General features: G+C 44.6%; 1 protein-coding gene across 1 annotated transcript in view; it reads right to left on the bottom strand.

Moving 5' to 3' along the window:
* The window catches only part of RGL1 (ral guanine nucleotide dissociation stimulator like 1), a gene marked incomplete at both ends in the record, with an annotated part of 49,991 nt that overhangs the window by 9,477 nt on the left and 21,300 nt on the right, over positions 1–19,214 (bottom strand). The window contains 5 exons of the mRNA XM_084266275.1: positions 75–178; positions 4,099–4,314; positions 4,996–5,120; positions 8,745–8,929; positions 18,082–18,159. Coding sequence (XP_084122401.1) covers positions 75–178; positions 4,099–4,314; positions 4,996–5,120; positions 8,745–8,929; positions 18,082–18,159 — 708 coding nt within the window. The remainder of the gene's footprint in view (positions 1–74; positions 179–4,098; positions 4,315–4,995; positions 5,121–8,744; positions 8,930–18,081; positions 18,160–19,214) is intronic.

Below are 19,214 nucleotides of genomic sequence, written 5' to 3'. Positions count from 1 at the left end.
AAGGTGAAAAGAAAGCGCGTGGAGCTTTCTGCCTGTGTTTGGGGCTAGCGTGAGGAGCGGCAGGGGAAGCTTACTTTGGGACACATGCCCAGGTCGTCTTCAGCCGATAGATGGAGTTGGACTGCAGTGCTGAAACAATGGCCCTCAAGGAGGAGAAATTCTTCAGGATCCTACATTCCTGTGAAAGGAGTGGTTAGAAATAAAGGAGCATTAAATGTCAGAGTTACAAACATGCAAGTGCTCTTCTGTTCGACCGGTGTCATGCTTGCTACACGTTCTCGCTGTGAAGCAGGCAGCTGTACAAATACTGAGCATCCAAAATACCACTCCAGCCACCAAAATGCTTTATGGGCTTTGGCACTTAGATCTTGTTTTCCTCACTTTCGTGTATTTGCGGCATGTTGCAGTGTTACAGCTTCCAGTTCTGGCAAAAATAAAAGTGGAACTGAGTCCACCAAGCCAAGTAGCGCGAATGTTACACTTCTAGAAAAGCTCTTTATAGTTACCCACCCCTTTTCCCTCTTTAGAGGAAAAACCAGGCTTTGCCTCTTTGGTTGTGGCATTTAAAATGAAGCCCTCAATCATCTAAGTGTCAATTAAAAATAAAGACATGCAAAGGAATAACCTGTTATTCGAGTACGCATATCCCAGCTCTTCCAGAGGTGGGATCAAACCCTAATAGATGGACCAGCTCACAGACATTGCTCATGCTGCTCCTCTGAGGCAAAAGCTTTGATGGAAAAAAGATACTGAGAAAAAAAAATCTAATTCCCAAGAAAAGAGCACAGATTCCTGGTAGAGCAGATGTGAGTGAGGTGTGGGGGGAGAAATCTTCAAGGAACCCCTGTATATCTGATGGTGGCTCATGACCTAGAGCGTGGATGGGCACAAGACTTAAACTCTTGCAAATATGAGCTCTGACAGACTCTGGGTGCGAGTTAAGCAGACCAAACACATGCCAATCTGACTGCTGCATGCAGGTAAGAACATCCTCAAACTGCAATTCCGCTTCTGCAAGGGTTTACGGGGCTGGTTCTGACACTAATGATTCCGATTAAGTAAAGGATCCTTACGGGGGAAACCCCTTATTTCCTTTGTAGGGCTGAACAAATGTAAAGCAAAGGTAAACAAAAGCCAGACCTTTATACATCAACATCTCCGTTCCCAACCTGCATCAAAACTGACCAAACAACTAAGGGAAGTATTAACTACACCCATTCATTTACCTAAAAAGCTAAGTACTACTAAGTGCTACTTAGCAGGCTCCATTTAACAAAGCGTGGCTTAACAAGACTCCGTCTGAAGCTGGTTAGCAGTTAGGCAAGTTCAAGGCCATGTGGTAGAGCACAGAAGGCCTCCTCAAAGCTATTTTTGTATGGTTCAGGGCTGGAGAGGCTGTGTAACAGCTCTCCTTCACCGACCGACACACTGGGGAGAACCATCCTTCTTTCTCTAGGTTCAACCTGAAATGCAGGCTGGGGAGAACACAGGTTGAGAGGCACAGGCTTTCAGCACTTCTTTGTTGAAAGCAACAGGAGTTTGGACTGGAAGATCCATTTTGGAAGCACCTTGGCTTAATTGCACGCCACATAGTTTAAAGCACATTAGGAATTCAACATCGGATTTGATGTTCTCAGTAGTTGAACTGACTGCAGACTGAACTTCAGCAAGCTTTCAGTTGTACAGAAGAATTTTTAAGGCTACTTTGAATAACTTTTTCATGCTGGGTCCTTCACAAGGGGAAAATCAGAAAGAATCCTGTGCAGAAGCAACTTCAGGTTTGGTTTTTTAAAAAATAAATATTAGCATACCAGGATAATAAGAATTTCATTTTCACACATTATTTTTAAAGAAAATATTGTGTGAGCAAAGTTGGCTGCTCCTGGTCAGGAGCCTTAGATATAAAGGTGGAGCAGAGAGGGCTGGCAGCAAGAAAAAGTATTCAGTTTATCTTGTAAACCAAGAAACTGGATCCAAAAGTCACAGAGAGATAATAACTGTGGCAGTCTGTGGTGAAGTTACAGAGACAGCAGTCTGTGAATAACTGTGCTTTAACAAGCAGGTTATTTTCTAATTTGGGCATTTAACTATTCAAAACACTCATTTGTATGTGCAAAGCAAGCAACTTGCTTCAGAAGCGGGCAGCTAAGTATATATGCAACTAGCTGTTCCATACATGCAGTTATTTTGTAGACCGTGCACCTGCATTCTTCATGTGCTCAGCTAGGGCTGGAGTATTGAATTATGCATATAAATTAAGGAAAGGGAGAAGCACTGAAGCAACAGAGGTGGAGAATTAAGTTCTCTGTCCCCAGCAGCAGCACGCTGAGCACAGTGCCTGTCCTGGGTTCCCCAGGCCACCCTGCTGACCCCCAGAATCACAAGGTTGGAAAAGACCTCCAAGATCATCGAGTCCTACCGTTCCTGTCCTGTGCTAAACCATATCCCTGAGCACCTCATCTACCCGTCTGTTAAACACACCCAGGGGTGGGGACTCGGCCCCCTCCCAGGGCAGCCTGTTCCAGGCCCCAACAACTCTTTCAGTGAGAAATTTTTTCCTAACACCTAATCTCACCCTGCCCTGGACCCCTGATGGGCACGAAGCCACTCTGGACTGACACCCAAACTGACAACCAGCCTGGCCCATAAGGGCCTCTTTAGCTGGTTCCCTCTGCAACTTAAAGCTCTGTGCACAGAAAACGGGCATCAAACTTCCTAACCTGCTCCCACGGGCTGTAAAGCAGTCATCAGATGATAACAAACAAACCCAAGTTGGCATCAGTGCCAAAAGAGAGGTGAAAGCCTATCCCCCATACCAGTTTCCTGAACTGGTTGCCAACGTTGAGGTGCCAGGACTAACAATGCTGCCCCTGGAAGCACAGAAGTACATTGTCAAGGTTGGAAGGCCTCTGCTTGGCTTGAGGGTTTTTTTAGGGCTGCTTATTCGGCACAGCTGGGAAAGAATCCGGTGTGACTCTCAAAACAGTCAGCACCCATTCATCTGACAGAGGCGCTTGAAGCGCTCTCTTCAAAAGAGAGATCTAGTTTGCTGCCAGCTGCCCAGTGCTCTGAGGGGACCTACAAGGGTTACAGTAAAATATTAAAGATAGAAATCTAAGAAATGAGCAAACTAGAGTTACATACAGAAGGCATGCAAAACCCTCTCATGCAAAGGTTAAGAAACACACAACTTACTACGAGACAAAGGAATCGAAGCAAAGAATAAAAATGAGTCAGAGAAACACATGAGACAATGACAAAGCAGAAAGGTAAGAGGGCAAGGAGACTGGTACCATATTATAACTCATTTTTTCTGGTCACTGCTTGCACCCCTTGCCTCCTCTAAGCCCAGCTGTTTTAGCTACCTGATGCAAACTGTGAACAATTCAGTAGGCAAATGACTTTTCAGCCTCAAGAAATTTTTTTAAAACAGAAAGGCACAAACACTAATTTCATTTTTTCCATGTTAGAGAGGCTACTGCTTCCTAGAAGCTAGATAGCTTTGTCTGTGCTTACTTACAGCCTTGCATTTATGTTGGTAAATAAATGAAACACATCTATAAATGCATGAAATCACGAACAGCTGTCTTCTACTATACCCAATTTCAGCTCTCATGGTGTTGACATGACAGTTCCAGACTGAACAAGAAGGACCAAAGGCAAGGTAAGCACAAAGCTCAGTCTGGCTGTCCTCTGCCTGCACCACTGCCAGTCCCACTCCACTCTGGTCTCAACCTGACTCTGAAAACAAGTTTAACTTTGGATGATATCAGAAACCGCTTTTTCCACTGATATAAGCAGTATTTTCTTCCCAAGGAAGTGAACTGGTTGATTTATACCTATCTTGCCACAAACATTACATGTATGGGATGTGGCATTCTTCATCTGCAAGACACAGTACGTGCCTCAATCCCCTATTTCCATGGTGGGGAAGGACAATAATCCATCCACTATTACAAAGAAAGTGTCTCAAAAGCAGGAAGAATTAGGGCTAAGATGTTCGCTGGCCTGGGACCAACATATACAACCCCATTCTCCCCTCCCAACACCTAGGCATCCATGCAAGGACCATTCAACACCCCAGAATAAATGCTTTACATGTGCAACATGAATCCACTTCTCCATGATCTTGGCTCTTTGATGTGTTTTGAGGTCTCTGATCTTCAGGATAGTGCTGATAACACATCTGGTAACTGCATTGAACTGAGTGATGGTGGCTCTGATGGTAGGTGCCAGGTGCTTGTATTCTTCCTTATCCCTTCGTGACCAGATGCATCCCAGGCAGTGGTAGGGCACCACTTTCTTGAAGAGTGTCTAGAGGGAAACAGAGATGTCTAACTCAGAAGAACACTGCTACATCTCCACCATCAACAAAATAAAATGCAGGTTTACAGCAGAAATTGGATCGAAATCTAATACGGTATTAAAAGGTAAGTATTTGTTTTTCCTCCTGATTTAAAATACACACTTTGGCATATACTTTAGAGGCTTGATGCCCTAGAAGAACTGTCAGCTCAACAGGCCTGGGAAAAGACAAGACACCTTCATATCAGGTGTAAAACCAAGGGGTGATTTTTTTTATATAATGGTGTTTTGAAGGAGACCAATCCAGACAAACTGAATGAGAGCACCGCCGTTAAGAGTGCCTATACATCTTTAGGCCAGGCAGCAATACAGTCAAAACATGCTAATTCTCCAGCATCAAACATTCACCTTTGCCAGCCACATGGCATACATTCACACTTAAGCAAGCAAACCAGCCCCTTCAGTGTGACCGAAGGAAAATAGCCTGATGAACAAGTTTGGATAACTAAGTGGAGTTGTGTCCTGTGTCCCAACAACAGACCTGGTCTGGAACACTATAAATAAATATATATAAAAGGCGATGTATGTAAGTATATATTATATATAATTGGGTTTTTAAAAAAGCAAGTATTCCAGAAGCCCAGCATTAATTCCTGTTGCATGTCAAGTAGTCCATAATTCTCTACTTACTGCGTCCATGTATGTCAACTGTTCCGCCACAAGGTCTTCTTGGAAATAAGAGAAATCTTCAGGAGTGGTGAGCTCCACTTCCTCTTCATCAGTTTGGTTACAGGGGGATGCAACAAGGAACCCAGCTGTTCAGGATGGAAAACAAGACTTAGCAAATTCACACAGCAACCAGCGCATCAAAGCAGATGTCTGTATATATTAGAGTGGGATGCCCAGAGGGTGTGACGTAATGTCCCCGCCGTGCTGTGTATTTCATTTAGAAAGATGATGAGCAAAAGATTAAATCAGCAAAGAAAAGGTGGAAGGAAGTGAGGTAGAGAGAACAGAGCAGGTCAGGGTCTCTCAGCCGAAAGGTGGCTTCATCCACCTGCTAACCATTCTTCTGAAAGAAAAATCACCTCCACCCCCCTCGCCAGCAAAACTTTGTTATTAACATTGCAGAATGCAGTTAATCTACTTCTCAGTAATTACATAATCTAGAAAATTTTTACAATCTAAAAAAAAATAACCAAATTGCAATTATACACCCTAAATATTACATTAGGAATGCTCTTCTTTCCATATTTCATCACTGCCCATGTGTGGAAATAGATTTTCTTGGCACTACTGGTGAACTATATTGGAGAGTTTATTCCAGCATGCCTCATTGTGTCACTCTGGGAATTTCCCTCAGAGAAGGGAAGACAGTGAGCACCTACAGCATTCAGCAGAATGCTTCTCCCAAATCTGCAGTGAAGAGCTGAGAGAGGAGTTCTCCTTGAGGGCCCGGATCCAGCATAGAAGGGGTTTCACGGATGTCCCCACAGGTTGGGAACAAAGCCACATTAAAACACAAAGAAATCTGCCCTTGTTTCCCGTGGTAGAGGAGGAAGTCAAACAGAAAATCCCCCAAAATAAATCCTCTTCTAATCCGTTTTACTGTAAGATGACTCCAAAATGAGGGAGAAAAATGGAAAAGAAATAAACAGGGGCTTGTTGCAGACTGACGCCGAAAGCACCAAGGTCCCATCAGGGAGAGCTCGGTAACAAAAGCAGCACGTTTCCAAGGTTGTTATGCAATGCTCCATATCCAATTAAAGCCAAACAGATATTACAGCAACACAAGCAGATAAAGCGATACTTCAATCTTGGTTTTCGAAATTCTCCTTCCTCTCTTCATTAATAAGCAATGCCTAATCATCGCTCTAAACAGCTAGAGTTTTGATGTAACAAATTCTAACTGCAGGCTCTGTCCAGCTTTCCATCTGTACGCTGCAATTGCACAGTTCATCAACAGAGCTGAACACGATAAATGGAGACCTCTGTTCAGGCCTCGTTTTTCCGTGGCTGTTCCATAACAATACACATAATTAAATGGATTTCTACTGAGCTGTTACAAGAGTCACAGGGTTGTTTTTTTTTTTCTTTTCCTTCTCTCTCTCTGGCTATGCAACTCCTTGTTTTCCTTTCAGCGCCTAAAATTCAACTGAACATTGTCATCACTGAGTTGTGACCCTGCTCAAAACCTCACAGCGCCCTACAAAACCAGGTCCTGGATCACAAACCAAGATTTTCCTTCTTTTTTTTTAATCCCTGCCTCTTTCTCCTCTCTCTCTCACATCCCTAAGTGTGTAACCAGTCTTCTCCCTGCCCCCAAGAATTTGGAATCCCTTGTACTCAAGTATCTCATCACCATCAAATTGCTCCAACCCATTCAGCCCTCTCAAAGCCCAACTGCCCTCTTGACACCAGCAAGAGCAACCACCCGCCCCTTCTGAAATCCCAGTTTGTGACTGGCCTTGCTTTTTATTGCTCAACCTGAGAGATCTGAGGCCAGAAACAACTTGTATTATCTAGGTATCTAGCGCTACAATCTAATCTGCTGATGGCAGCACTGAATGGAGGTCTGATTACACATATCAAACTGTAGGATTAGGACTGAAATTTGTAAATCCATAGCACTGGAATGCTTTAGAACAATTATCAGCACGTCTTGATTGCAGGCAATGCATTAAGAGCTTAGAAACTTCTGCAAGGAACAGAGGTGGAGCTCTGAGAAAGGACAACTCTCAAACTCTCCTCTGCAGGCTAATTGTGTTTTCCTCCTAATTTTATTCTAATTAACAATTTGGAAACATCATTCAAACTGACCTGGGTGTAAAACAGAAGAGAACCCTTTCAGCTGATACCCGAGGGAAACACGTACAGAAGCAGGGCTGCTGGGAGCTTCTGCTCACTTGGAGCAACAAACGGACCCAGACACAGCTCTCATGAGCATTGTTTGATGGGAACCAAACATCAACAAGTACATGTTAGCAACCCTGCCTTCAGCACAGAAGGCTCTGAGTGGTGCTCCTTTTACATATGTGTTAATGACCAAGTTAATTTGGCATTTCACAGTGTTAGGCATTGACTCAGTATTTCTGGAACATCCGGCAGATATGATTTTTACGGGATGATTTTTTTTTTCTTGCTGTTGTTTTTCCCCCTCCTGTCATTTCCTTTATCCTTTTTCTAACATGAATTATCCCCCCTCATCCTCTGCAAAAGCTGGAAATTGATTCTAGCTCTCCATCACATACCTCCTGAGCTCCTGTGACTTTCCAGCTTGGGCGGCAGGAAGCTTACTGGCCAGGATAAGGGCATGTGTCAGGCTCGCCGCTGCACACAGCCTATTTGTGTTACTACAGTTTGCTATTGTCTTGGTGGATTGTGACCCCCCCCCAATAACGTAAGTTTTTCCTCTGGCCTTGAATACCAGCAGCCAGGCACTCAGAGAGGAAAAAACAGCCACGGCCACTTCCTTTGACATGGTGGTAACTAGGAAGAGAAGCTTCAGGACAACAAGGCTTGCAACCCAAGCTGCATTCTGTCACGGCTCTAGGCTTTGCTTTCTTCTTGGTTTGGGTTTTTCTTGGGGGGGTGTTGAGAAGACCAGCGAAAGCAGCTGTGTGGTTTTATTCTATGGCATGGGAAGTCTGCTGGCAGTTAACCACTTAGCTGCCACGGCAATCTTAAAGCTTTGTCTAAGTGCTGCATTTCCCATTCCACCCTGGAATGAACAGGCGCAGGCACCACAGAATAGAATCATATCATGGATTTGGATGGAAAAGACCTTCAAGATCATCAAGTCCAACATCTATCCGTCTAACACTATACCATGTCACCAGGCACAACATCTACTCTTCTCTTAAACCCCCCCAGGGATGGTAACTCACCCACCTCCCGGGGCAGCCTGTGCCAATATCTGACAGCCCTTTCAGTACAGAAATTTTTCCTAATATCCAACCTAAACTTCCATCAACACAACTTCAGGCTGTTTCCCCTTGTCCTGTCACCCACTACCCGGGAGAAGAGACCAACCCCCACCTCACTACAACCACCTTTCACGGACCTGTACAGAGCGATGAGATCTCCCCTCAGCCTCCTCTTCTCCAGACTGAACACCCCCAGCTCCCTCAGCCGCTCCTCAGAAGGTTTGCTCTCCAGCCCCTTCCCCAGCCTGGCTGCCCTTCTCTGGACTCGCTCCAGGACCTCAGTGTCCTTCTTGCAATGAGGAGCCCTCACTATTTTGTAGAACCTCATGCACCTACACTGTATGACTAGCTCATCCCGCTCAGAACCTCATATGGAGATTAATTTTTTTTTAAAAAGCAAGACAAAAGCCACTCCTGAGCCTCACCATTCAGCTGATGAAATGTACTCCCCATAAATCCCTGTGGTACCCTACACTCCAGAGAACAGAAAGACACAAGGGAAAGGTAACTTACCATCGTTTTCTATTGCTTGTTTCTGGAACTGCTCCAAGAGGTTCTGTGCCCTCCTCTCTGGGTCAGATCCAGGCATATTCTTCTTCAGGTAATCCAGCAATTTTAGCAAACAAGGATAGTCACATGTTTCTCTGAAATCCTCAGAGCACTGATCGAGCCATGCTCGTAAGATGGATGCTATTGCACTAAGAGAGAACACAAAGAGAACAAACTGTATACAGCATGTATCGATGCTATCATGCGTACCTCTAAAACCACCAAGACATTCATACCCCAAGTAAAGGCAGTATGAAGACATGGTTGAACAAGGAATTTAATTTGTTCTCTTTATCCATTGAGTCTTCTGCAGATACCTCTGGGATTCTGCTGGGGACTTAAGTGAAATGGCTTGTGATTTGCACACCTACAAGTGGAGTGCAGTTAAAACCCCAAAATGCAAACTAATAAAGAAACAGCCCTCTGCCAAGCATATAAAGCCAGCACCACAGCTAAACCCACATACTTTTCCACCACTGGCACTCGTTAGGATCCTGTTTCCCCTTATTGCATTGCCTGTCAGGCAAAGCAAGACTTGCAAATTACTTTGGAGTTACGTTGTTTAATCAGCTGAAGGATCTCTGCTTCACTGTACCGTGACTGTGTCTGAGTAACTACCTGACATCACACACACAACCAAAAGCAGAACATGATTTCCTAGTTCCCGCTACTGGCAGTGGGAAAAGCTGTGGCCTGGCAAGGCTGCAATATTTGCTCTGTTATCGCTCCCCAGAACAATGCGGGAAAAGAGCAGGGAGGAAACAAGGTACCTGTGACTCCTTCAGGGCATGTTAACAGCAGCAACAAGGAAAGGGAAAAGCCTGCCAGGAGGACCTCTCTGTCCTCCATTTATGAGATGACCAGAAGGGTTCAAATATGAACAGAGATTTTAGATTGAGGCAAGGAGGAAGCCACGAGCCAACCCAGAAAGCTCTCTTATCAGAGCCACAGACAGATACCGACACATTTGTTCTGCAAGCGGGGCAACCACAGCAGTATCTCGTTAACTCAGCAGCACAGTGGCATTCAAAACCAACCAGCAGTGACAAAAGGGTAAAGTTAGCTTCTCCTTGTCTCATTTTAGCCATATTGTCTTTTTCCTCAAAACTCAATTAACTTTTAATCCCTCCCAGATGTCATTTTACTGGTCCTATCCACTCCAGTCTGTTGTTTCTTCTGTTTCCTCCTCTGATATTGTGGCAACTTCAGACTTTTAATTAGGGAGAGCATCTGGAAAGCTGTCAGTGATACTGTTTGGTTAAGCTTGCTGACAGGACAAACTCCGGAATTACAATTTCAGAGCTACAAAACAGTATTTGCAACCAAAAATGTCACCGTGTTCTGGATTCCAGGTTTCACTGCAAACATGAGACTCTGATTGTGCAGCTCAGAAGACTCTCTTCACATTTGAAAGCCATTTTGGAACAAATTTTCACAGCTCTGCTTAGATAAGCTTCAACCACAGACAAGCAGTAAGACCTTCACAGGTTGGGCCCGTGGTGACCAAACTTTCTACCCAGAGCTTCAAGACCTCTTGCACAAGAGTTCTCCTCCAAGTTCTTGCACTAATACTGTTCACGCACTCCTTATGCTAAGCTCCGTTCCCAGAGGCTTGGTCCTTGGCCGCTTTCATAAGTTGAAGAATAAACAGATTTTAAGACAGACCCAGTCTCCCTGAGCAGGGTGAAGAGTTCACAGCCATCACAGACGCTGATTTTTGCCAGCAAAATCCTTTCAGTCAAGAGGGGAAATGGGAAAGGGGGAAAAAAGGTACCCTGAGCCCTGCTGACCTCCCCTTGCCCGACCATGGGATTGGCCTGTCAGGGAGGGAAGCTTTCTGAAAGCAGGCTGGAGAACTGCCCGCATCACCTCGCGGTAGCCTTACGTTTACTGCCCTTGGAAAGAAACTCCCTGTATTCGACAGGCCCAGTGACAGATAGGAACAGGAGCCTTCCAAGACCTCAGACAGGAAAGAAACATCACAGACTACATTTTTCATGGGCTGATTATGAGCTATAAATTTTTCCTTTCCTGCCTCTAAGAAAAAATAATAATATATCTTTTTAATGTTTAACTCCTGTCCTGCCAAGCACAGACTTCGGGCTTGGGTCAGCAATGCTTTCATATCTGCCTAAAGCCTTCTCATTTCCATACGAGCTTTGGTTGAAGCCCATCTCTGAAGGTTTTGGTCTGCAGAATCTGTTAGGCACAAAACACGTGTGTGATCCTGTCGGTCCCAAAGCAGGCATGCAGAACTGCTCCTGGCTCACGTTTGCCCAAAACGTGATAAGGCTGTGGCAGCTCTGAGTCAAATGGCTCTGCTAAGCAGGGCACAGAGGAGTTGGTAAAGGAGGTCCTGTATCACAAAGCCTCAAATGATTCACAGAATCACTAGGTTGGAAAAGGCCTCTGAGATCGAGTCCAACCATACCAGTCCTCTACTAACTCATATCCCTGAGCACCTCATCTACCCGTCTGTTAAACACACCCAGGGGTGGTGACTCAGCCCCCTCCCTTGGCAGCCTGTGCCAGTGCCTGACAACCCTTTCAGGGAAGAACTTTTTCCTAATATTTAATCTTGACTTCCAACACACAATCTGCTGCTTCTTTGGATTTGGGGGAACCCTTCAAAGGCACATGGGCTGGCTTCTGCTGGGACGCATACTAAGGCACGAAGGAAAGAGCTCTGCTGGCCGTCCTATATTTTCACGGAGATGCCAATCATTATTTTTCCTTTGCTCTTCTAATGACTCCTTTCACTATTTTTTTTTTTGCGTGGTTCTGGCTGTTTTCATAACTCTCCCACTCCTTATCCTGCCCTGTGCTTGACTCCACTTCTCACATAACCACATCAGTTTCTGCTGTTGTTTTAGCTTAATTAGCTTTACTGGAATGAATGCTGATTGTTGCTCCCCCCAAATGCATCTTAACTGCTTCACACCATGGACTTCCCAGGCACTGGAAACAACTAGCCAGTTTTCTTCCATCTCTCTCACATTCCTTTGGGGTCTGTTCTCCTGGAGCACAGCATTCCAGGACCAGTTTTATTCCTGCAGCACCGTGACCGTGCACAGCGTTGTGTTTTCTAGCAGGACTGCTAACTCCAGTACAAATCAAAAGCCAAGTTTTCTGTCAGGAGGGGACTAAATGCACAAGGAACCATGTGATAATGTTTGTTTATCACTATGAGAAGCTCCAGATGTTGCAGTATTACACTGAACGTTTTGGTGTAAAGCAGAAGAGGAAGGGTAAACACACGGCATGCCGTGCTGTAACCAAAGAGTTCCTTCATTTGCTTTATTTGAATTGTTTTTACCCAATTGCTGTGGAAGGAAACAAGGAGATCTCAGTTTTGCTGCACGTTGCTTTGTCTGCGGTTTTCAACTGCACACTGCAAGTTTTAATAACTAATAAATACGACGTTTTGATAATAAGGCAGATGCAACGAGGAGCTGACATGTGAGACAAAAAAAAACCAACCCAAAACCCCAAACAAGTATTTCGATTCATCTCAGTGGCCTGCCATTCATCTGAGGGACAGCAACAATCTACTCCAAATCAGCAAACCAAAGCCAGTAGCAGAGGGAAACCACAACCTTACGCTCCCTCTGAGGAGGCTTGAAAGGGCTTTCACTGCTGCCCAAGCTCATTTAGGACTTAAAAGCCCGAGGAATGAACCATGGTGGTGTTTGGCAGAACTGGAGAGCTTAAAGCTGGTTTAGTTTTTGCACTACATATACTGGTTTTGTTTCTCTTTCAGCTGGTCCAGCTCCAGTAAGAATGCTCCCTGGTACAGCAAGGGGAATGTGAGTGTGCCATGTAGCCGGGGGGCGGCAGGGTGTGTGGAAAATGATAATTCAAATCCCCACTGAAAGCCCATACAGCAACCAGAAGGAGATGACTTTTCCAATTCTTTTTTTCCCTTTCCTATCCATGAGAAACATAACCTAAATTGGGATTTCGAGAAGCTCTTAAGCTTTCTTTGATTTCACCAGAAGGAGAGATGCAAGTGAAGGGACCAGAACATGGCTCATTCGTTACAGCCTTGCGTTTTCCATTGCCTTTGCCTTGGTGGCAATACCTCCTCCCTGTTACAAATACAAGAGTTATTTCTACGTGATGGCATGCTCTTTCCTCTCCTCGTTATATTTTCCAACATACCTAAAGGGTATCTTTAAAGAAAATGTACCAATGTCAGGTCAAAACCGAACAAGAAAGTCATGGTCCAAGCCCATGGTGCAATATGGCAATGCTGTGTGCCTCTTGAAAAGCCTCTCCTGAAGGTAACTGGGGGTTCGTGCTGCCATAGTTTTGAGGGAGATCTGCAGCTACCTCAATTCAGGTAACACTAAATGTAAACACTGCAGGCAAGCCTGGAGCACCAGGCTGGGCATTCTTCTGCACATGCTGAACAGGAACGTATCGGTTCTGGGAACTTCACTGGCAGGAAAGCTTTACAACTCCTGGCAACAAGCTCAGCACCTTTTATCCATGAAGGGTGGCATGTTGCATCAGCTCTGTGGCCCTCACAAGCCTAGGATGTCACCTCAGCAAAACATCCGCAACACCGCTTTGGACACTCACGTTTCGCCTTGGCACCTGGGTATCCAGTGAAGCTACAGGCTTCCAAAAGGTACAAACAGCTACAATATTTTACATTTCAAAGGCTTTAAGGTTGTTTCTCTGTCCTCAGCTAGCACCAGCCAGGTCTTTAATGGCTATCTTCTGGGAAAGAACTGGTTTGCTCCTTTAACACATCACCTCTTTAACTTTATAGCCCGTGGTTTGGGTAGAGCTGGCTGCCAGCAGCTCCTTGCCCAGAGATCAAATTTAACACTATCTTTCAGCAGGGGCAGGGAAACAGGGCACAAGTTATTTCACAGATCATTCCACACAGAGAACTCAACCTTTCAACAGCCAGTTAAAAGTTAACTGAGGACCCCTCCTGCTCCCAACAGAGATCCCAGCGATCAGGTCCTATCACCCAACGCATTGTTTCTAGCTATCTGGGAGGCAATACACACAGCCACAGCAGGAAGGCTGAAGTCTCCAGGCAGCATCAGCTGCTTGGATTGCTGATCTCCTTTCCTACAAGGTGTAAAGGTGCTCAAGATCCCCTATTTCTTTTTGCTCTACTTTCTTCCCTCACTTGCTTTTTGTCAGGGGACCTGTACCGACCCACGCATTTGAGCTACATAACCTCACTTCAAACCAGAACTGAATTCTAGCATAAACTCCCTACAGCTTGTGCCATGCGTTCTATCATGTGGATCTCTTCCATTCTTTATGCTACTCATCATCATGGTATCTTTTATTTGCATTCAATGTATGTATGGGTTTATTCTGCAGCATCACAAAAGTTCAGTGCGTTCTATCTCCTGTTTTCTTTTTCAAAGTCAGCAGAAGCCCAAAGCTAAAAGAAATATAGCAAACACTGACAACTCCAAAGACAATGACGACCTAAGATGAAGGGATGACTTTGTCACACCTCCCCATACAACTCCGCAGAACTGAGTAACAGCACCAGGCACTCTTCATGTATGACACTGTTCATACAATGCAAGGAAGAGAAAAAGAATTGCTTAGAGGAGGAGACACAGGGTCAAGTAAGTTACTCCTTACAGCTTCCTTATCAGACAATTAAGAAAGGCATGGCATCACATTGCTGGAAACACAGGCTGAAGTCCATCTAACTCAAATGTTGGGCTGGAATATCTGACCTTTTCTGGACTTTATTCTCCTGTTACTTGGGATCACGATCCTTCTTTCTGACTCAAAGCAAGAAAAACTGTGGAAAGCAAGCTACAGCACATGAAAAAGCCAAGGTGGGCCCTGATATTACAAAAAATATTAAATTTTAAAAAATAAAGCTGTCATGCATGGCAGGTTTGGGTTTTTTTAAGATCATGAAGCTGCTGAGTGCTCATAACTCTAAGGTCCAAACTCTGTATTTGTAAAGTGACAAGATTAGAGTACCCTTGCTTAAACTGATGGCTCCTGAGGCAGCTTAAGGAGAAATGCAATAATAATAATAACAATAAAATGCCCAAGAGACACTTTGTATTAAATAAAGTTGAAAAACAGGTTTCGATTTTTTTGACCACTCCAACAGCCCAAGAATGATAGGAACAGCACTCAAGTGAACAGGAGAAAATCCCCTTGGCAGAAGGGATCCTTAGAAGGCATGTTTCCGAACATAGCTCAAGTAATCTTGGGTCAGGAACAACTATATGTCACCGCAACAAGTGTGAGAAGTAACTGCTGGCTCAGACCCAGGATTTGGAAACACGAGGAGAGGTTTAGAGCTCCCACAATCTCTCAAAAAAGGCTGTGCCACGAGCATGCTCATGCCCCAGCATAGGACCTGCAGGTCCGGAGCTACAGGAACACTGGGTACAACACTAACATCATTTTTAAGAATTCCTGTATATCCCATTCTCCTTCACAAACTGTGTCACAAGTCAAGGGTACAGCTACAAGAAGTACAGACAATTTCAATGCAGGCAGTAATGACCTGTGGGCTTACAGTACAGTACATATGACATAATATTCTTCCCACACGGATCCTAAGACTTTGCAAAAAGCTCTGTAGGACCCTTAAAGAGCCATACATTCTTCTTCTGCAGTTGTTTTTCACTCCTGTAGCTTTTTTTTTTTGGTATCAAACCAGTGGAAACGCTTTAAATGACATGCCCACTCCTAAGACCCCAAATGGATTTTCACGGCATCCAAGCTGTCATGACAGTGGTCCAGGGAAGGCAGAAGACCACATCCCACAGGCTTCCCCATGAGATATCCCCCCTCTCCCAAGAGAGCTTTAAGGGCAAGAACTAACACATCACTAGTGCTCCCTCCCCTTACTTCTCGAAGACATGTAAAACTGAGGACACAATTATATCGTGCTGCTGTCCTACAAGAAAAGAGGGTAAATGCAATTATACTGGAATGATCCCAGCCAGGAGAAAACCTGAACTACTAGAACTACGTGTTTCACAATGGGACTACAAAGCCATTCATCATATTTAAGAGACAAGTAGCCGGAGCAAGTGAGAGCCATGGAAATTTTTAAGGCAGGGAAGTGAATTTGTGTTTCTAGGGGCTCTGTTAAAACACGTCGAGCCGACAAATCACCTTGTTGACAACCTCATTGTTGAGCTTTCTATAAATAGGCAGTTAGGTAACAGGTACTGTAGGAGGGCCCAAGGATCAGAATCAGCTGTGCTGACTATATTGGTGAAAACGATGTCAGATAGACTTATGAGATGTGGCACTGGCACGGGAACAGGACCCCAGACTCCATCTATTCCTCAGTCCCTTGCCACACAGAGGCGTTACATGGCCAAGAGGGGAGGCACCACTGATGCAGCAGGAAGCAACTTGGCTAGGGGGTGTGGGATAAGCTATGTGTACGCCAGGAGGAAAACAATAGCACTGAATAACCCCCCTGCCAAAACGCCCAAACAAAACCACACTCCCACTAAATGCTATTTCACTTGCACACTCACCTCCAAACATACCAAAAAAACCCGACACATTTTGCCCAAAGCCTGAGGGACCCCCACATCAAGGTTACTTTCACCCCTTTTCTATCCATCTCATAATCAAGCCCTTTTGGGTCCATGAAGAGACAAGCTGGGGGATTAATCTCAACATGTCTTACACTGGTTAAATTACCTTCTTCACCCCCAATATAAATCCCTGCTCTGCAGGGAGGGTACCACTTTAGATCGGATTTTATGGCTGGCCTGGCTGAGATAGGGGGAGGTCAAACGGTGCACCCAAAGCTGGAAGAGACCCGAGAGCTCATTTTGGATGGGAGTGTGGAAACCTACCAGCTGCCCATTATTGCCTCTACATAATGCCTTGGTGCTTGTGACCAGGTTTTAACTACCAGCTGTTCTTTGAGGAATTCTCATGGCAAAGCGGGAGAGAAAAAAACCTCACTGAGAGCTCTGTTACGCCAGCCAGGAGAGCTGAGCTCCCGTGTCGAGTCTCACGGGGCAAGAGGAACAGCCCAAATCAGAGCCCATAGCTCTCTGTCCTTGCTAAGTGCTAAAAAACGCTAATTAAAAGTTAACAAGCGATGACATTTTGTTACCAAGCGAAGCCTTTGAGAATCCCGTATCATTTACGGACATTAATTAAGCTCTCCATTTCTTCTGCAGCCAAGCAAGAGTAATTCATTGTTGTTTTCAGAGGCAGCTATTTGATGCACTCACAGCCAAGGAGCTTTTCCCAACTTCTACTCCAACAGTTAAACACAACCACTTCCACATGGACAACGGAAAGTAAAGCAACCCCACCACCTAACTGCTCCATTCAGACTCCAGAGGGCTGAAAAGGTGCTCAGTTAATGGCACTTTTCAGGACTGGGGAATATTAGAACCATTTTAAGCCAGACTCAAACCTCAGACTGAATCTCAGGAGTGAAAATGCATTTCTCAGTTTTGATGGGAGTGTATCTCCTGATAAAAAATCCAACGTTTTTCTCCCATCTCCAAACAAAAAGGAAACTAAAGGCTGCTGCTTCCATTATGCCCTGAGAAATCAGTGCACTGCTACAAAAAAATTAAGGTTATCTCAGGTTGCACCAGTTAAAAACTCACAGAAAAACAATCTGCAGCAATAAGGACAAGAATCAAGCATCACCACATACTGTAATCAAATATAACAACGCAGTTACTTTTTACTGCCATGATGCATCCAAACCACAGACCACACAGATGCTAAAGTACAAATGCCAATGACCTAAGGCATATTTTACACCCAGTGCCACAAGATAACACACAGTTGCATATGAGGCTAGGAGGATAACCAAACCACTTCTTCCCTTTAAACAGCACTTCAAAACAGCTTTGCTATTTTTCATGCAAAGTAGCATGAATTCAGAAGTTAAATTTCCCTCTAAAAGCAACACTGTAAATCACAGAGGCACTGATGGACACTCGTTGCCTCGAACAACCTCAGCTTTTGTCTGCAGACAGTAAAATCAGTCCTAATAATCGCTCACTGCTATAGATATAGAAGGGGAAAGAAGCACTCATCTGTTTAACCCAAAAAACCTTAGCCTAAACATGTGCATCTCACGTTTAACTCCAAGACTAATTTCCCTGATGGAAAAATCTCTGGGTTATATTATGGGATATGCTACAAAATGGCTGATGTTTTTTGATTTTTAGCTTGTTTAAGGAAACAAGCAGTGCTGTGAATTTTCAAAGGAAACAACAGCTATGCTGTCCACATCCTCTCCAAACCCCAAATCCTGTCTGGGGCTCACTGCCCAGTGCAAAACCACACTTACGTCTTTAGTACTGTGTTGGATTCGGGGGAGTTCTCAATTCCAACTTCTTCACAGGCTGAGGTCTCCAGGTTTCCATACCTGAAAAGGGATATTGGTGTTTAAAAGAACATCTAGTAAATAAACGCAAAATCCCAAATAAAGTAGTTCATATATGGCTGGTGATCGCAAACAACCGAAAAGCGTTTCCGGCTCAGACTGCAAATACAGAATTTAACACGCAAATTCAAGGAGCTTGAAGATTATTTCATCAAGGAGGGAAGAAACCCTAGAGACAGTCAGTATCTTCCAGCCTAATTTGGAGGAATCAACCAGAACACACTCTGCTCACAGCTCCTTTCTGCCTGTTTTCACTCCATCCCTTCCCAGAGCAATATTCCAGTGCACAATAAGTCCGTAACACAACTGCTCTCCCCACACAGCTTCTATTTCTCCAGTATCTGTTGTTCCTTTTCACTCCAAGTGTCACTTCACACAAGGTTTTCGGTGGCAAGTACCTACTTGTGCCAAAATTAGGGACATCAGTGGCATGACTGGGGAAATGCCAGTGGGGAAGAGGAACCCACGGGCACAACTCTAACAGCACAAAGCAAAAGCTACCTAGGCAAGAGGTGTGCCTCAAAGGCAGGATTATGCATTTTATTCTCAACAGGAGTGCCTATTGTTTGAGATACACAGTTCCATAAGGAATTCCATGGCTCCTTAAAGGCAGCTCTGATGAAGGCAGACAATTACTCACAGTCCGGAATAAGGCAAGCAGATGTTACACAGTCTGTGCTCAACTAACTGTGTCAGTCACCTGCAATTGGTCTGAAGAGTTAGGAGAGCTAGTGCATCTTTATGTGCTGTGACATCCTAGGAACATCAGATAGAGACAACATAGGGAGCTGTTGGCTTGTGTCCAGAAGGTTCAGGTCAGAACTCCAACAAATTAATCCAAGATGTTTCGGAGGATAAAAATAAGAGGTGGTGGTTTTATGCTCCTCTAAAGTAGTGGTCCGAGGCTTCACAGGTAGGGATCCTAGGTTTGTACAGAAAGTCAACCAGCGCAACTGAAATCAGATTCAGGCCCGGTAGCAGATCTGCCAGACCAAAGAACAAGTTCCAGCCCCACCATCCTCCTATCGATACTGCCC

The sequence above is a fragment of the Gallinula chloropus genome (genome assembly GCF_964237585.1).
Source record: "Gallinula chloropus genome assembly, chromosome: 6".
Classification (NCBI taxonomy): domain Eukaryota; kingdom Metazoa; phylum Chordata; class Aves; order Gruiformes; family Rallidae; genus Gallinula; species Gallinula chloropus.
This window is presented reverse-complemented; position numbering and strand designations above follow the sequence as displayed.